The sequence below is a fragment of the Aythya marila genome (assembly GCF_965140915.1).
Source record: "Aythya marila genome assembly, chromosome: 1".
NCBI lineage: Eukaryota > Metazoa > Chordata > Aves > Anseriformes > Anatidae > Aythya > Aythya marila.
Genome location: NC_139042.1, coordinates 147,958,947 through 147,975,595, shown reverse-complemented (window position 1 = coordinate 147,975,595; position 16,649 = coordinate 147,958,947). Strand labels below are relative to the sequence as shown.

The 16,649-nt window shown below is 40.9% G+C and overlaps 1 protein-coding gene across 2 annotated transcripts in view; it reads right to left on the bottom strand.

Moving 5' to 3' along the window:
- TBXAS1 (thromboxane A synthase 1) overlaps nucleotides 1–16,649 on the bottom strand; it is a 243,912-nt gene that overhangs the window by 169,123 nt on the left and 58,140 nt on the right. For both annotated transcript variants that reach the window (XM_082778122.1, XM_082778123.1), the window contains exon 3: nucleotides 10,138–10,231. In XM_082778122.1, coding sequence (XP_082634248.1) covers nucleotides 10,138–10,231 — 94 coding nt within the window. The remainder of the gene's footprint in view (nucleotides 1–10,137; nucleotides 10,232–16,649) is intronic.

Genomic DNA, 16,649 nt, shown 5'->3' with positions numbered 1-16,649 from the left:
GAGAAAGCACAAAGACCACACTCATCTTCAGCCTTTCCACAGGTCACATCAGGATGCAAAAGGCTCTCACAGACCTCATTCCCTGCTCCCACTACTGCAAAATATAACTTAACCTACAGCGCTTTGCCCATAACTATGCAAAAAGGTGGATCTGAGCCGGGAGGCTGGAAGAGGAGCCAGCACAGCCGCGTCGCAGTCTCAGAGCTCCCTTTGCAGGCTCCGTAACAGTGCTGTGCTCAGGGAGACGGGAGCTGTTCAAATGTTTTGACAGAACATGCCGATTCCTCGGGAATGTTTTTATTCTAGTCAATGTGCCAATTCTGCACAGATTTCCAGTGGAAAGCAGGCAGACAGCCTGGGTCTGGGTCTTCTGAAATAAAATGATTTCACGTAGAAAGAAGAAAGTTGCAATTTCAAACTATTTTTTATCGATTTGTAGTTTTTTTAGTCAGTTTGATCATTTTCAATTTTACCTGGGAACTCCATTTTCTAGCAGGCTCTAAAGACAGGCCAAAAGACACCAAAACACTGTAGAAAATTAAACTTGAGCAAAATGCCTCAGAACTTTTGAGATGCTCTGTTTAAGTAAACAGAGCACAGAGATAAACAACACGGAAACCCAAAAAGCCCACTAACCTTACACTAAATAAATGATGTCCTAATTAGGAGCTTCTTAGTCTGGTTCTGCAAGAACCCAAACACCTCCATGTTTGTATCTGCAGTTGTCTTTCAAAGGCTTTCTTTTTCCCTTTTGCCTTAGGGAGTTATTTATAGGGCTATTATAATTTGAGGTCTGGTCTTCTTGTGGCAGGTCCTCCATCCAGGAAATGAAATAGCATTAGAAAATGAAATCTCACATTTATGAGGTCTCTGAGATGGTTCCCTGGGGCACTGGGGGGGGAGGGGGGGAATACAGAGAAAAATATAAACACAAATATAACTACAAGATACTTGCATGGTTCCTAATTCTGTCTGTCATGAACTATATGAGACTCTTTATTAAAATGGAGACCCTTAGTATAAGGTCACCAACTGCATCTTTTTCCCTCTCGAAGGTTTCCAATTCCCTTCTTGTGTGTGATACGGAGGCTTTGCCACCACTCCTTGCCTGCAAGGTGATCCTGTCCAAGACTGTCCTCACATGTGCAGCATGAAGAAGGATAACTCAAATGCCACCCTTCCCCAGCTGCCTTGCCTCATGTTTTTCACAGAACATTATATGTTCTTGAGTATTAACCTATCAAAGCGGATTTGTTCACCACTTTGCAAGCTGTAACCCTTGTAAAATTCATGTATCAATCACCAATTTCTTGTTCATACCTCTTTGTACATATTTCCTAGACTAACTACCCTGCAAAGCCACAAGGTGTTTTATCCCATCCAGGCCTTCCCACCTGCTGCTTCAATATATAGACATAAAACCAAATAAAAGCCAAAACGATTAAGACTTTGGGAAGTTTGACTTTCCTAGCATTGGAAAAGGTCATCAGATACTTGGGACAACACCTATAGAATGTGACAAAAAAAAAAGTAAAGAGTAATTTACATTTATTTTAATGTTTTGCTCCCCCACCCCACAGCATTTATTATCAATATATTTGGGAATATTTTAGAACTTATATCTAGGACTCAATGTCTTTTTCTCTTGCTTGTAAGTCTCATTTGCAATTCCATTTCACCATGACAAGAAGAACGTTTGTTGAGCAGGTTGCTGTTTTTTTCTTTTGCCTGAATATTTAGAAGTGTCCCAATATAATTTTTCACTTTTCCCTGTATATCATTAGAAATCACTTAATAGTCACGAAATATTTAAGAATTACAAAATGGAAAGATAATAGCAAGGAAATAAAATGAAAAGTTAAAAAGTACAAGGATACCCCGTGACTGTATCAATCATTCCACTGCATGGCAAAGTGAAAGCAGAAAGAAAAGCCAGTAGCAATTTGAGATACCTGGTTTTAAAGTACATAGGTTTGTTTAGACTTCCTGTTGAAAAACTGCTTTTTTCTTCCTCAAACAAACCTGATTCAAGTGCAAATCTGGTCGATTCTGGTTTCACTTTATTGTCTACACTTAGACAAGTTCTGAGGCCTCTGAGTATGTGGAGAGTTAGATTACTTTTGAACTTTATAGCACCCAGACAACATTGGCCCTTTCTTACATCTCCGTATCTACCTAGGCAATTTTAATATCTGGATTAAACTACATAAATATTTGTCAAAAATTTTCAAACATTTCACCTATTTTTGACAATATAACAAAAGCCCAAGCGTGCAACAACTGCTTTGTACCCGTACCACAGACACTTAAGCCCTCATGGCTCTGTCCCAGTGTCCATTCTGCAAACTTGGGCTGTCCTTCCCAACACTGCATCCATTTGACTAAGGATCAAGACTAAGACCTAATTTCAGGAACTGTTCCCTCAGCCAAATGGAGGTGGTACACCCAAAGTGCACTGTAGTCAGACAGAGAACAGCACACAAGGAATACCGGGGATTTAATGGCACATGTTTGAACAGGCAGTTCTCCAGAGCCTTCTAACACTCATTTGAACATAAAACTGAGCACAGCTAGTTGCAGCAGATCAGATGTACAGCAGCTGTACCTTCCTACTTCAGAAAAGGGCAGGGGAAGTATTTGTTTGCTACCCTTTCAGGATGACTTGATATGCAGAAGGCCAGCTTCTTATTTGAAGAGACGTGTCATGCTATAAACATTTCTAGTGGAGCTTTGGTTAGCAGCACTTGCAAGAAAACCCTAATGAAAATAAATTGTTATGTATTTACCCATATGCTGAGGAGCATATGGCTAATGCATTTAGACACTGCTAATGAAGTTAAGACTCAGCTAAATTTGTTGGCTCATGGATAACGACTATTCTCAACAACCAATCTGAGCTGGCTATAATTTTAGCATTACAACTGATACCTGGCCATCATTCTAAGTACTGATGCTGCTGTCATGGAAGAACTTTTTTTTCTGAATGTGGATTTCTACACATCACAATAGGAAGGTGAGCAGCATATGATACTGCTAAACTCCAGATCTACATGCAATATGAACAAGTTACAACTTCATCTAAAACAACAGCGATTGCTCTTACTGCAGCACCGAGTCTATTGCTTTCTGTTTTAATTTCAAGGAATCGCAGATTTTGTGTTTACTCCAATCCAATTCCCTCCAAGCCAGCACTGATGTAAATTTAGCCAAAACTGAATAGAAGGCAATCAGATCTAAGAAATATTCCTGTTTTTTTAAGGCCATGTGTAGAAGTCCATTAAATTTTACCACCGCAGCTCGAAGTCCTCTTGTTCAGTCACATCACTATGAAGCCGCTCTTCAAGGTTAAGGTCCATATTTCTTGCAGGAATCTTAAATCCTTTGCATGACCACAGAGTCCAAGGAAAATTCCAGTTTGAACAGTTACACTGGGTCTATCTATATGCTGCTACCATTCAAACTCTGCATTATTTTAATTTCCTTAACCCAACTACTATGTAGGACACCTGTTTTATGTTCTCTGATGCTAGATTTCATGCCAGAGCTAGCTTTAACCTAGCAGTACACACTTCTTAAAGAGTAGGCTACTGATAACACTCTGGAATTTGCTGTGATGAACTTGCAAATACAGTCTCCAAGAGGCACAATGTATGGCAAACTTCCCCTAAACCACTCCTAGCAGCAAGATGCCATTTTAACGATGCAGACCTCTACTTTGATGGATATTTGGATATTGGGTAGCCATTTCTCCATTGACACACACACACACACACAAAAAAAATAAAATAAAAAAGGCAATGATTTTGGTCAAGGATGGAATGGAATAGCAGAGAAATGTCCATCAGCACGGTGATCTTGGGGACTCACCTTATTCAGACATCTTCATTTATAGGCCAGAGCTCAGGCTGGCATTGATTCACAGCTCTCTTTGGTCTGTGTCTATTGATGGATCATTAAATTTCCTCCTGCCTTCAAACTGACCAGTCTATTAGAGACAGCAGTGATATCAATGTCCCCAGATTTACCACAGAAAAGTCCCTAGAGAAGTCACTTAGGCATCAATCAGAGTGTTTCACCATAACATGATGAAAAACAGAGAAACAAACAACAACAACAAAAAAACAACACCAAGATGTATGTACCAGAACACCATCTATGCCAGCCATTTTGTGGGTGGGTAAAAAGAGGCACAAGGTGAAACAAAAGAAGTGGATCTGCTTATTCAGAAAATAAGGAGTCTTTGTCCCAGTCAAACTTGCCCAAAATCACTCTGGGAGTCTGGGGAAAGCTGGGAGCATGATTGGAAAGCCTCTGCTCTCACTTATTGTACTGCTTTTGAAAACATCATTCTCTTTCCACTTAACAGGTAAAGGCCTTCTTATACAGCTAGCAGTTGCCTCAACTATTGCCTCCTTATCACAAGCAAGCATGAAGTATGCCAAAAGGAACTACCAAAACACGGTTTACAGAATACCAAAGACATGATGCTGCTCATGAATGAAATTTTCATCTCCTCTGAGAGACAGTAACTCTACATCTCCACAGGAAGGCACAGGAAGGGCCCATCCAGGCCTCTTCAGCACAGCACAAATAGCAGTAGGAGGTGCTCTAGGCAGAGGGCACGCAGCAAGAAGCTGTTTCTTGGAATACAAAAGTGATAGTTCAGATTTCTTTCTCCTCTTATATTCCAAAATAAACATTATATATTATTCCAAGAAACATTATATTCCAAAAAAGTAAAACCATCTTTCATGGCCACTGCCCTCAGGTCACCATTACCTACCAACAAAGCAGCAATGATTCACCCCTCTTTTTCTGTCACAGAAGACCTGCCTGTTGCTTTGTGCCTCACAATACCATCTCTAGCTTCCATAGAGGCTAATTACAGAGAACCTGTTGACTCCACATTCAGGGATAACTTGTGAGCACAGTGATCAGAAACATCAAGTGCAGGAACACCAAGGACATCATGTCTGTACAGAAGGCTTTCTTACAGAAGGCTTTCTGAGGAACATGCGCTGCTCTCCCTGCTGAGGTCCCACAGGCTCAGAGAGTATGTTGGGATGAGCCTTAGCACATCTCTGCCTGAGGCCCTTCTGAAAACCAGCAGTCCCGCTCCTGCTGAGGGGTGCCAATGGCATGTAGTCAAGCTGGAGTCAGCTAATTGCCACATATCAATTTCCTGCATTAGGCTCCCACAGCCAGGTACCGCACTGACTTTGTCAGGGGATCCAACAGCGCTAACGCCTGATCAAAGGAGGTGGCACAGGGTATCAGCTGAGACTAGGAGAACACATGTATTTAAGAAGGAGAGAGACTGGCTTTACAGACACAGGAAGTACATGCAAAAACACATCTATCCCCAGGTTTTCTGTCATGTTGCAGACTGAAGTGGCTAGCTTCAGAGCATTTCATTTGACATGAATACACAAATGGGCCTTCTGGTCAAGAAGAATTTTTCCAGGCCGTGAGAGAAGACCTGAAGCACCCTGTGAGGCCCATCGGGGCAGTCAGCAGCCCACAGTGGGTGCACCAGGCTGGTCTGTGGTACCATGGCTTTATTTTCTGGTTCCACACAGCCACCAAGAGGCAAAGCACACACTCCCTACTCCACTCCTCTCATTTATCTGTGCAAAGCAACACAAAACTATATGCAGGCTTTCACTGTCAGTGTAAACCATATTATTCTTGTAATTAAATCCAGGTCCACAGCCTTTCCCCGACCCTCACTATTTGCCTCCCTCCAACCTTGTTTGGGTTTACGTGCTGTGTCATTAAATTCCAGTACAGTAAGTGCTGCAGCCTCTCTCCAAGCATTGAGATACTGCTTTCTAGGCTGCAAATTAGACATGGGGTTAAATTCATCCCTGCAAGGACTCAGCCTTTTATTTTTCTTTACTTTTCAGTCAAAAGATGCTTTTGGCAGATACGTAGTGGAAAAAGATGATGTTTGCTCTCCGCTTGCTCCCTGCACACACACACCCTCCTTCTCCACTCCCACCCATCAGCCATAAAACAACACAGCCCAGCTAGATCCCAAACTGAAAGCAAGACAAAGCATCCACACAGCCTCCACTTCCATTCAGCAGAAATGGGCCGCTCCAGGATAGCCCAGGATCCACAAGTAGGCCAGGCAGAAATAAACAGAGTAAACAAAGAGTATCCTGTCCAAGCAGAGAGGGGCTAAAGAGAGTGATGTCCTTCATTAAAATGCAAGGCAGGGATGCAAGCACGCAGCCGGTCAAAAGCATTGCAGGAGCTTGCTAGGAGCACTCAGAGGAGAGCAACACATGTTCACACCAACACAGGGACCCAAAGCACATCACCCAGTTGCACACAGCCTGCCTACCAAACCCCAAACAAGGCAGCTGAGGCAGACCTACCACCACCCCAAAACAGCAGAGAGGCAAGCCCCAGGTTGCAGCAGGGCGGTGCTCTGCAGGAGGCTGAGCAGCGCAGGCAGGTACGGTACCAGGCGACCAGAGCCGCTCAAATGTCAGAGCCAGTGACATTTAAAAACAGCACAGCTGCCTTTTAAGAGAAGGATGGGAGACAGGGAGAAAAGCACAGCAGAGCCATAGCAACAGGTCAAGGGTTTGCCACGGTTCTTTGGAAGGAAGGGTAAAGGGGCACGGGCACTTTCTTGATTTTCAGAGCATTTGTCACAAAATCATTAGTCTAGGAATTAATAGGATAGTTCTGCTTATTTCTTCTGTAGCCTGCCCCTCTCGCTCATGCACCTGCATGGGCTTCAAAGTCAAAGCCCACGCTGTGTATACCTTTGTGTCTCCTGTTATGCTGCTATGGGGAAAAAAAGAGAAAAAAAAAAAAAGAAGAAAAAATGTTTTTCCACAGATTGGTAGGAAAAATGCAGTACGCGGAGAGATGGGGGAAACAGTCAGGAGTTCCTAGCACAATGCTAGTCTGTCTGCTGCAAGTCTGCTCAGTTACCGGGAAAATTGAACATGCTGCTTATTTTTTTTTGAACAGCCTAATCATATTTACTATTACATCAGACTTGCCCACCACAATTTGTTCTCATGCAATGAAGAATTTTTAATCTAATATCTTGGACTCCGATAATTTCCCAGCTGCAGAACTGCAATAATTTCATATCTTCTCATTTTTGAGATAAGCCGATTAACGTGGATATGCTTTAGTTTCGGGTTGCGATTATCCCCCTCTTTTTTACTTGAGGGGAAAGGGGCAACTTACAGTAAAACAACTTTGTTTTCCCCAAGACAGCTCTTAAAGTCTACTTTTCTGTGATGGAGATAGGTCTTTCCTGTTGCATTTCCCTTATCCCCTTAACTTTCAGCACTTCCCCTTCCTTTCTGAGACACTACATTACAGCATCTCTTATTTCAGGCATTTCTCAGGCAATATATTTTCCTACAGAAAAATAACTCTTTCAAGAAAAATATCATGGAGAAAACATTTTCTCATTTAAAATACATTTGAAAGTTTATTAAAAAAGAAAAAGGAAAGAACAGCCCAGCACTATTGGTCAAATCTCGCTTGCATTTTCAGGCACACTTATAGAATAATAATGACAACAAAGGGAATGATGAGGCTTGATGTTCTGTTCACATATACAGTGGAGTAAAATGAGAATCTCCACTAATATCAGTAGAACTGATTTACATCCATGTAAGCAGGGGAGAAAGCGAGCAAATCCTTGAATTTATGCCATTAGAAGCTGAAGAAAATGCTGCTTACTCCTAAAATTTTTTCAATACCTTTTGATGTTTACTTTTTTTTTTCCCCTAAAATCCCCAGGTCTGTGATTTACTCGATTATATCAGATGGACTCACCTTCCTTCTCCATTTTTTTCCCCTTAAATTTCTAGCAATCATGAAAGCCCAAAACCATAAGATGAGCACACTCTTTGGACTGGAAGAATATATTTGTTGAAGTGTTTGGATTTCTAAGTCTCATTCTGATGCAGAGGTTTTCAACTCGTGTTGATTTGTAGTTCAAATTCAGCACTGGAAATGTAAAAGTTCCGTGTATGCAGATTCCTGTACAGCACATGAGAATTCATTCCACTTAGCCACCGTTCATTAACTCCTCTGAAATGGTTCAAGGGCTAGAAAGCCCTTTTAGTGGGATTGTGACTTGTGTTTTCCCACACACAACATTGGTGATACTGCACAGAGCAAGAAGGAGCTGGCCTATTTAAAAGGGAAGACCTTTAAATGTCCAGTTTAGTGAAAAGGCATGTCTGCATGAACATGCAAGTGCATTGCTACTTCCTAAAAAAACAAACAAACAAACAAAAACCTGCTGCTCTTGCACTACTGCGCCACAGGCAGCTAAATCCCTAAAGTCCCTAAAACCTACCCCAGCCCTGAGGAAGGTGGGAGGCATCTCCTAGCTCTCCCCTGCTGGGAAAGGGAGGGAACATGGTAGCTGTCCTACAGTGAGAGTACCTGTAACTTGAAAATGCTCTAGTCAAGAACATCCAGCAGTATAAGAGCAGCCCTCCTCTTACCAGCACATGGGCATCATTATGGGCAATGATTCTAAGAAAGCAGCCACAGAACCAGGTCCAGAAAACATGGTAAAAAATGAGGGAAGAAAGAAAAATTACAAAGATTTGGACTCACACCTGACTGTTCCTATTGACTATAAGACTATAAACAGGACAGACAGTGAAACGTTGTAGTGCTGGACGTACAGCCTGGTGGGGCTTGTGCTCCTGCAGTGTTCAATTGCTTAAAAACTCTGGCTGAAATTCTTATTTCTTGGTACTGCAAGACATAGTTTCATGGATACTTTCACTTATCTTCTCCCCAGAAGTTACTAAATTACGTCCATTTTCTTCATTAGCCTGCTTTAAGCAAGTTCTATGAATGCAACACTGGTAATGAAATTTGCCTAGCAGATCACAGATAATAGTTTTCAGAAACTTTCTACTCATACACTAGTACAGGGTAAGCCTGTCCACAGCATGTCAAAATAATTTAGTCTCCAGGCAGCTTTTCCTACAGCAAGTGTTAGCAGGTGACTAACAATAAGAGGATTTTGTCAGCAAAGGCCTACGGAACAAGTCACTTCATGCCATCCAGCTGAATTCAAACCAGAACAATCAGGGTGAACTAGTCCATATTCCATACAATCAGCATCTCCTGTATCTTAAAGTCATCCTGTCAATCCTTTTCAAATGAACCAAGAGCAAATAAGTCCACCTTTTATGCTATTTTCTAAATGAAATCAGATGTACATGTAAAACCGGTATTTAAATGGGTTTTACCTAGTAATGAGTCAGATATTGACGGAACAATCACCATGAAAACCAAGGTAAGAAGCACTATAATCGCATTAATAATTCAAATCTCAGCATGGATGTTGATGACTGTGCACTTAAAAGAGGATATTGGGCTGTAGCTGGAGTTAGCCCAGATTTCCTGAAAAGTTGTTGGAACATAACAGAGACACACTTGGGAGACTTTATTGAGGGTCCAACCTGAGAAATAGCAGCTCCTCATTATTAACATAACTCGGACAATCAGAAGCATTAGAAAAGTTGAGCAAGGAATAAAAAACACCAGCATGAACAGGCTGAGAGAAGGTGAAGGGTAGGAAGAGTAAGTGAATTAAATCCGGTGGCAGAATCCCCAGTACTTCCCCTCCCAGGCTGGGATGGGAACATTTGGGGCACAGAACAACAGCATTCAGTGGTAGTCAATTCCAGTTACTGCTTAGGAGCAAGCAATGCTACAAGCTTTAAACTAAATGTGTACCATCAGCAAAAACACAAACAAATAGAAAGGTCGTGCAAGCCAAAACCACTCAGTACAAACCAGTTGGGGCTAGTTATCGTAATCTGCTCTATTCACATAACTAAGTTTGTTTCACTGAGGGCATGAACTTTCTTGGAAAAGCTCAAGTAATTAACTGCAGGAGCTTATGTATTTTCTTTCCCCTCAAGTTTACTTTATCCTGAAATTAGTGCTGCTTGCACACAACCGTTTCTACCAATTCACTCAAAAAGTGGAGTTTTGCTTGTTCTTTACAGAAGGGGACGGTTTAAGGGATGGTACTACTGAAGTGTAGGATCCTTTTCAATTCCTCCTACCTCCTACCCACAATTCACAATATTTTGGATAAATACAGATAAAATTCTTCCTTACCTCTTGGAAAAAGAGCAGGTTTCCAATGAAAGGAAGAGGTGGAGGATGTCTGATCCCTACTTTGCTTAGTTTGGAGAAGGCAGAGGTGGAGTACCTGGAACAAATAAAGAATTACATTAATTTTGGACCTTGTTACAATAAGACTTCCAGAGTAATTGGTTCAGGTGGCTTCCCTAGGTTCAGAGAAGGGAGAAGATGCTTTCTGTATTGGCCAAACAGAATGATCAGTGAGGTGGCATTGCTCAGCCACAGGAGCAAACACAAAGCACTGTTCTTCTGTCCTCTCAGAAGCACCAAAAGGACTGAAACACATGCCTACAAACAGGGCAGTGGAAATGGAGAGCTGCTCCTCTTCCCCAGGAAGTCGTGTGTGCATCAGAAGCAACTCGCTAAAGCTACATGAGGTTAGAACGAGACTGAAATGGGCATTTAGGTTGTGGCACAGCTGGGAAAGAAGCAAGACAGATCTTCACATGATTATTTTATTTTCCTTCTATCACCACTACCTATACAGATCACAGAACAGGAATTCAAACTAGTTGCAGTTGTGTGAGAGCCAAGACACTGTCAGTGTTTTCAAGTCAAGCCTAGTATTTGGGCCAGATATGCTGATTAAGTGATTTTCCAGCTGCCAGTCAGCAAATTAAACAAAGATAAAAAATACAGGGAAACAAAACCCAGACTGAAAAGCTTCGTGTATCCCTTGTTTCAGATGGAACTGTGGCATGTTGGCAGGCACAATACTGGGTGGGGGAGGAAACAACCCCATAGCCCCTTTACCCCCTTCTCCTTCTTTCTTAACACATACCAGTGGACTTCAGGTGGTGAAACCTGGAAGATCAGGAGCTAACAGCAGCAGTTTTGATTAGCCAAAGACACAATAATACTGATTATTATCACGTTGAACACTATCACCAGGAGAACCAGGGCAAAAGATCATTGAAATTAATAAAGGCTGTCTCTTCATTAGCATCCCAGCTCAGAGCAATAATGATTTTAAAGAACCTTCTCAGTTGCCCCTGCTTACTGCATGATGTTTCAATGTCTGGGGCAATTTTGGTACGTGTCAACTACACTTTTTTTGAGAGGAAACTCAGAGGAAAGTGAACTTGAGGCTCTGCTCTCATACTTTATCTATTAATAGGGCAGTTCTGAACTAACTGGTGGTCCTTCAGCTTTAAACCACAAGCACGGTGAGACTGTTTGGTCCTGGAGATCAAATTAAATCTAACCCAAAGTAAAAACCATGAACTGCATATAGTGTAGGTGTAGGGGTCATGATGTCAGCTGCCTTAGTCTGCTGAGCCTGCAATTCACCTGAATTGCATAAGAGACATAGCCAGAAGCAGTGCGCTGGGATCCCAGTGAGCTGACTCCCCCTTAAGCCCAGCTGACAGTCTCGTTGACTCCAAAGACTGTGCTTAACCCACTGCTATGACTTGGACACGTCTGCTTTCAGATCCCATAAGCTACATAACGCCTCATCTGAAACACCCTACACGATGCAGGCAGGAATATCATGGTTTAATTAAATGGGCAAAGAGCGCACAATTCCTGTGGGACAGCGAACATGGGGGAGAAAAAGAGTCGGTGGCAGAAAAAGGCCCTTCCCTCCAACAGGTGGGAAAAGATGCTGCTGTGAAGTGAAATATAGGAAATTAAGAGTACTAAACCTCATGTGACCAGCAAAACAGAACAGACTTAAGTATCTAGTTAGCTTTTTGTACTTGTGTTTCTTGAGATTTCCTGCAGCACAGTACCTATTCTCTTAATGGATTTTCTTTTGTGAAGATACTTTACAAAAATTATAATCAGAAGATACAGATCTGAATATATTTAAATATCAGCAATGTGCTTCCTATGTGGCAGTACAAACCTTCCCAAACACAAACCCTCTAAATAGAAGTGATGTCTTTATGCAGGAGTGCTATTTCAGTATTACAGGGTATTGGGGGGAAAAAAGGCACAGAAGTCAAAATTTATTACACATTTTACATATATTATTGACTTTTTGGCTGCATAACTGCTTTAAAAAAAAAAAAAAAAGTTTGTTTGCTTGTTTTTTTAAAAGCTGAAATACCTAATATTCTTTGGGAAGAAAAAAAAAAAACATTTTAACTTCAAAATGACAAACAGCCTACACGATACATTTTCTTCCCCAAAGAGGGGATTTTTTTTTGCTGCTGTTTGAAATCTGCCTAAAGTGTCTTTGTGTCATAGCAAAGACCTCATCTTCTGTATGTAAACAGTAGAAGAGATGAAAATCTCTCTCAATGGAAACCAGTCAATTTTGCAGCATTTTCTGTTGGATGTTTTTACTGTGGAATACGTGACAGGTTACAAAACAGCAGCCAGAGCTGCAGCCAACTACTAATTTCACTGTAGACTGGACACTGTAGACCCCTGATCTTCTTGTACTGCAGACTCAAACAGTCTTACACAGCACAATTAATTGATGTGATCACCAAATATTTCAGAAGGAGCAGAATTAATGAGTATGGTGCTCAAAACTCGGCACCCAGGTTCATAAGACAAGAGCACACCTGGACTCCGTGGACTATTTATGCTTAGATGAGCAGTTCATCTTCGTTAGCTTCTGAACTTTATTGGCAGCTCCATACCAATAATCTGTTTTCCTTTTTCCTCTTAAGAATTTTTTCTCTGGTACCTTTCATTCAGCTACATTTGAAGTAGGTTTTCAAAATATAGAGAAATGGGGTTTACAATGAGATGGGAAGCAGAAGCACTGTAGTCAGTGAAGTGTATCAAAAAAAAGGCAGGGCCGGCAATAAAAATAAAATTAAAAAATCTCATCACTAAACACATATAGCTCTGTATCTGTGATTTCATTGCAGTACTGGTACTGTTGAAATGCCTGTAGTTTTGCAGAGAAGAGTATGCAAGTGTGTCGGGACTGACCATGTTGCACGCACAGAAGGAGGAATATTTACCATTACAAAGGTAATCTTGACTTTAGCCATTTCTAACATAACAGCTTATGTTTTGCAACCTTAATCATCACTGTAAGAGCTTCTCCCCCACCCCCCACCTCTGCAATATTTCAGCTGATGCCCACCAACTGGAGGGTAGGAGGAGGGAGAGGAAGGGGTGTTCTGGAGTTCATTAAAAAATAATTACAAATTAAAAAAAAAAATCTGTCCTGTGTAACACACAATGAACACCAGCAATGCATGCCTCTGACAGCTTCATGGCACAAACCTCTGCCTCTTCAGCCAGAAGCATCTGATAACTGGAACAGGCTAATTTATGTGATTCAGCTACTCAGCACACCCATGACACACACTTGGCCAGTAGCTTGCAGAGTTGTGCTCTAAGTAGTGCTGGGGAACACAGTGGCCACGTTTTGTTGCTGAGAAGGGGAGATGGGCCAGAAGATGAAGAGTGCAAACAGGCAGAATTGTCTTGCAGGTAGGCACACTATGTTCATCTCGACAAGCTGACATACAAATGAAACTGTTCTGAATCTGCCTTATCACCAGCAGGAAGTCTTATTTCTCACTCTGTTACTTAATGCACTTCTGTGTTAATTTATCCCCCCCAACTTATCTGATAGCAGGCAACTTCCAAAATAAAAAATGCTGTTTCTGTGTGTGCGCACTAAGGGTAGAAGTTTATTGATCAGACTAGCAAACAGAAAGGACAAAGATAAAAACTACTGGCCTTTCCCTAGGCTGAAGAGCCTTTATAAGGAAAATGAAAGGAAAAAAAAGATACGCACAGCTATATTATTGCTCAAAAATATACATTTCCACCTTTTGTCTTAAATACTACCTGCAGTTCTGATACTTCATCTCAAAGAATCTAGAAATAGAAGAGATATTGGGACATGACCAAAATAACCAAAGATACAGAACAACTTCTCTAGAAGGAATAAATATCCAGGCTATAATGTTAACCTTGGAAAAAGAAGCAACTGATGCTGCATGACAAATACATATCAAATCCTGTATAGCTTAGAGAAGATAAATAAAGAATTATTACTCATAATTGCTAAAAATAACTAACTAAATAAAAAAGCCACACACAACAAATAAATGTTCAGGTGGCAGGATTAAAACAAAGCACTTTTCCAAATAATCGATATTCTAACTATGGAACTCCTTGCTACAGGATGTTGTCTATTCTAGATGCTTAAAAAGCTTCAAAAAGTGATGAAATTAACGGAAGGAAAATCAGCAGGTATTTAATTCGTGAATTTAACAAATGTAAAAGGGAGACATGGAAAAAAGATTAAAGGGAAGGAGAAAAAAAAATATTTTCATAAGCAGGGAACTGGTCTGTAGGCTCCCAATGGCAGCATGAGATTAGACTGCAACAAAGCCTAACAGATAAAACTTCAGACACTTCAAGTTTTCTAAAGAAGATGTCAGGAAGGAACCTTTGTGCAAAGAGGGGCATGATGAAGGTAAGACTCTGATGGCAACAGCATTTACTGGACAACCTACCACGTTTCCACTCAAGGGAGAAACATACCCTAATATTTACACATGTAGGGCTTCCTGCACAACTACTAATTTAAAACCCTGGCATTATATGTTGAACGAAGTGACAACACATCAAAAGGAATCAGAGGAACAGCAGTAATGAGCTGGATCAATAAACAATTCAATAACTCTTTGAAGACATTCAAATGGCCTCTCAGAGCTAGATGATCTCTGTGCAGATTAAACATAACTGTTAAAAGAAAGTTGGCATGCCAAATACATTCCTGTAGGCCTGTAAGGCCGACTTAAGCTATCTGAAACACAAACTTACTGCCATGAGACACCATGCAAAAAAATGAGAAGGAATCCAAACCAACAGCTAATTAACATAAGTTGCAATGCATATATGTGACAGAACTAGCTATCTGCCTCACCAGTCCAGTACTGATCACTACTGAAAGAAAAAGTATTATATGGTCTACCATAAACTGCAATCAATTCTTACAGCAGATAACATTCACAAGTTGCCAAATCTGCATCACAGACTTTAACATACCATTGAAATCACCCCAAATCCCTCTCTCAATAGAAAGTGCGTCATTCCTTCTACATCTAAGTAATGCACATCCTAATAATATTTGAAAGCTATAAACTAGGACACTCAGAGAGGAAGAAAAAAAAAAAGTAATGGTTTTTAATCTTTTGGGGAGCTGGGAGGTGTGTTATTTTGGAAGACTGAGTAGGAAAACAAAGCATTTTGCTAAAATAATGGAAAACATTCCTGCCAAGTAAGACATAATCATGCATTTTTCACCTATTTGCCTCTGTTTATGTATACCCACACTAGGTCTCTGTTAACACTGGGATGTACTTTTGCTCAAAGTAGTGATAATATACAAAATAATGGTAGCCTCCCAAACATTACAGTGATGGCTCATATAAAATATATAAGCCTTCCTGGGAGCCCAGCCTAGAAAGCAGTCTCACCAAAACACTGATATCATCCCTGGTCTCACTACAGAGTTGAAATTTCTGCTCTTAGTTCTCTCTGGGAATTTTTGCATTATGAATACTGCAGCACAACCACTGGAGAGCTGCCATCACACAAGTCTTTCTTCTCATCTGATACTCAGGACACGTAACACAGAAAATCATGATTTGGTCCAACAGAGGAACACACAAAACACAGGTCTTGAAAGCAGGTATTCCAGAGAGTATTCCAGCCAAGGCAGACACCACCTCTGGTTATTACCTCCAGCAACTGAACTCGCTGAATAAAAAAAGTCAGCCAGCCAACCCCAGAACGTAGGTAAGTCTTGAAGCACTCTCTCCCAAAGCTGATGGAAAACTGAGGAAAGGAATACTCTCTTACAACCTGTTCGATTAACTTTGGGCAAAGGCTACCAAATTGCCCTTCACTGTTACCTATCGGTAGCTCTGGTGGAAATGAAGGTTTCTGCTGAGAAGTGCACTTGGATGTTTGACTACTATTAAGAAAAAAGAATATTTACAAGTACAGTTTTAGTGTATTGTTGAGATAAGCTTCAAAAGAGACTTTAGCCAGTTTGGGATGAGGCTGAGTACTGCAATTTCATTTTCAAGCTCAACAAATATATACTTTTTAAACTATGAATTTGTAGGGCTGTAATACCAGTTCCAGAGATAATGAGAACTTCCATGTAATGCCTGCTTGCCTTAATCACTTGTTTGCACTCCCAATGTTTGAATTTTGAAATAATTGCACAAGAATAAGACAGACATTACACACACTTGCACCATCTGCCTCCACAGGGGCAGATGTTTTCCAGCTGCGAAATGTAAATGACCATAGGATTATTATTCCTGGTGCACTAGCAAGTGCTTTAATGAAATAATGTGCAGGAAAGGCCAAATTATATGCCCAATATCACATTTATCCCTCATCTATCTGCTAACAATCATTTTTTAATCCACACTGTTCTGGTCTGCTGAACAATTCTTTTAGTGTCTCTTTTTAATAAGAGAACCGATAGGCTCAAGGGACTAGTTGTAATAAGGCTGCAGGTTGTCACAGTGCATTTAAAGTTT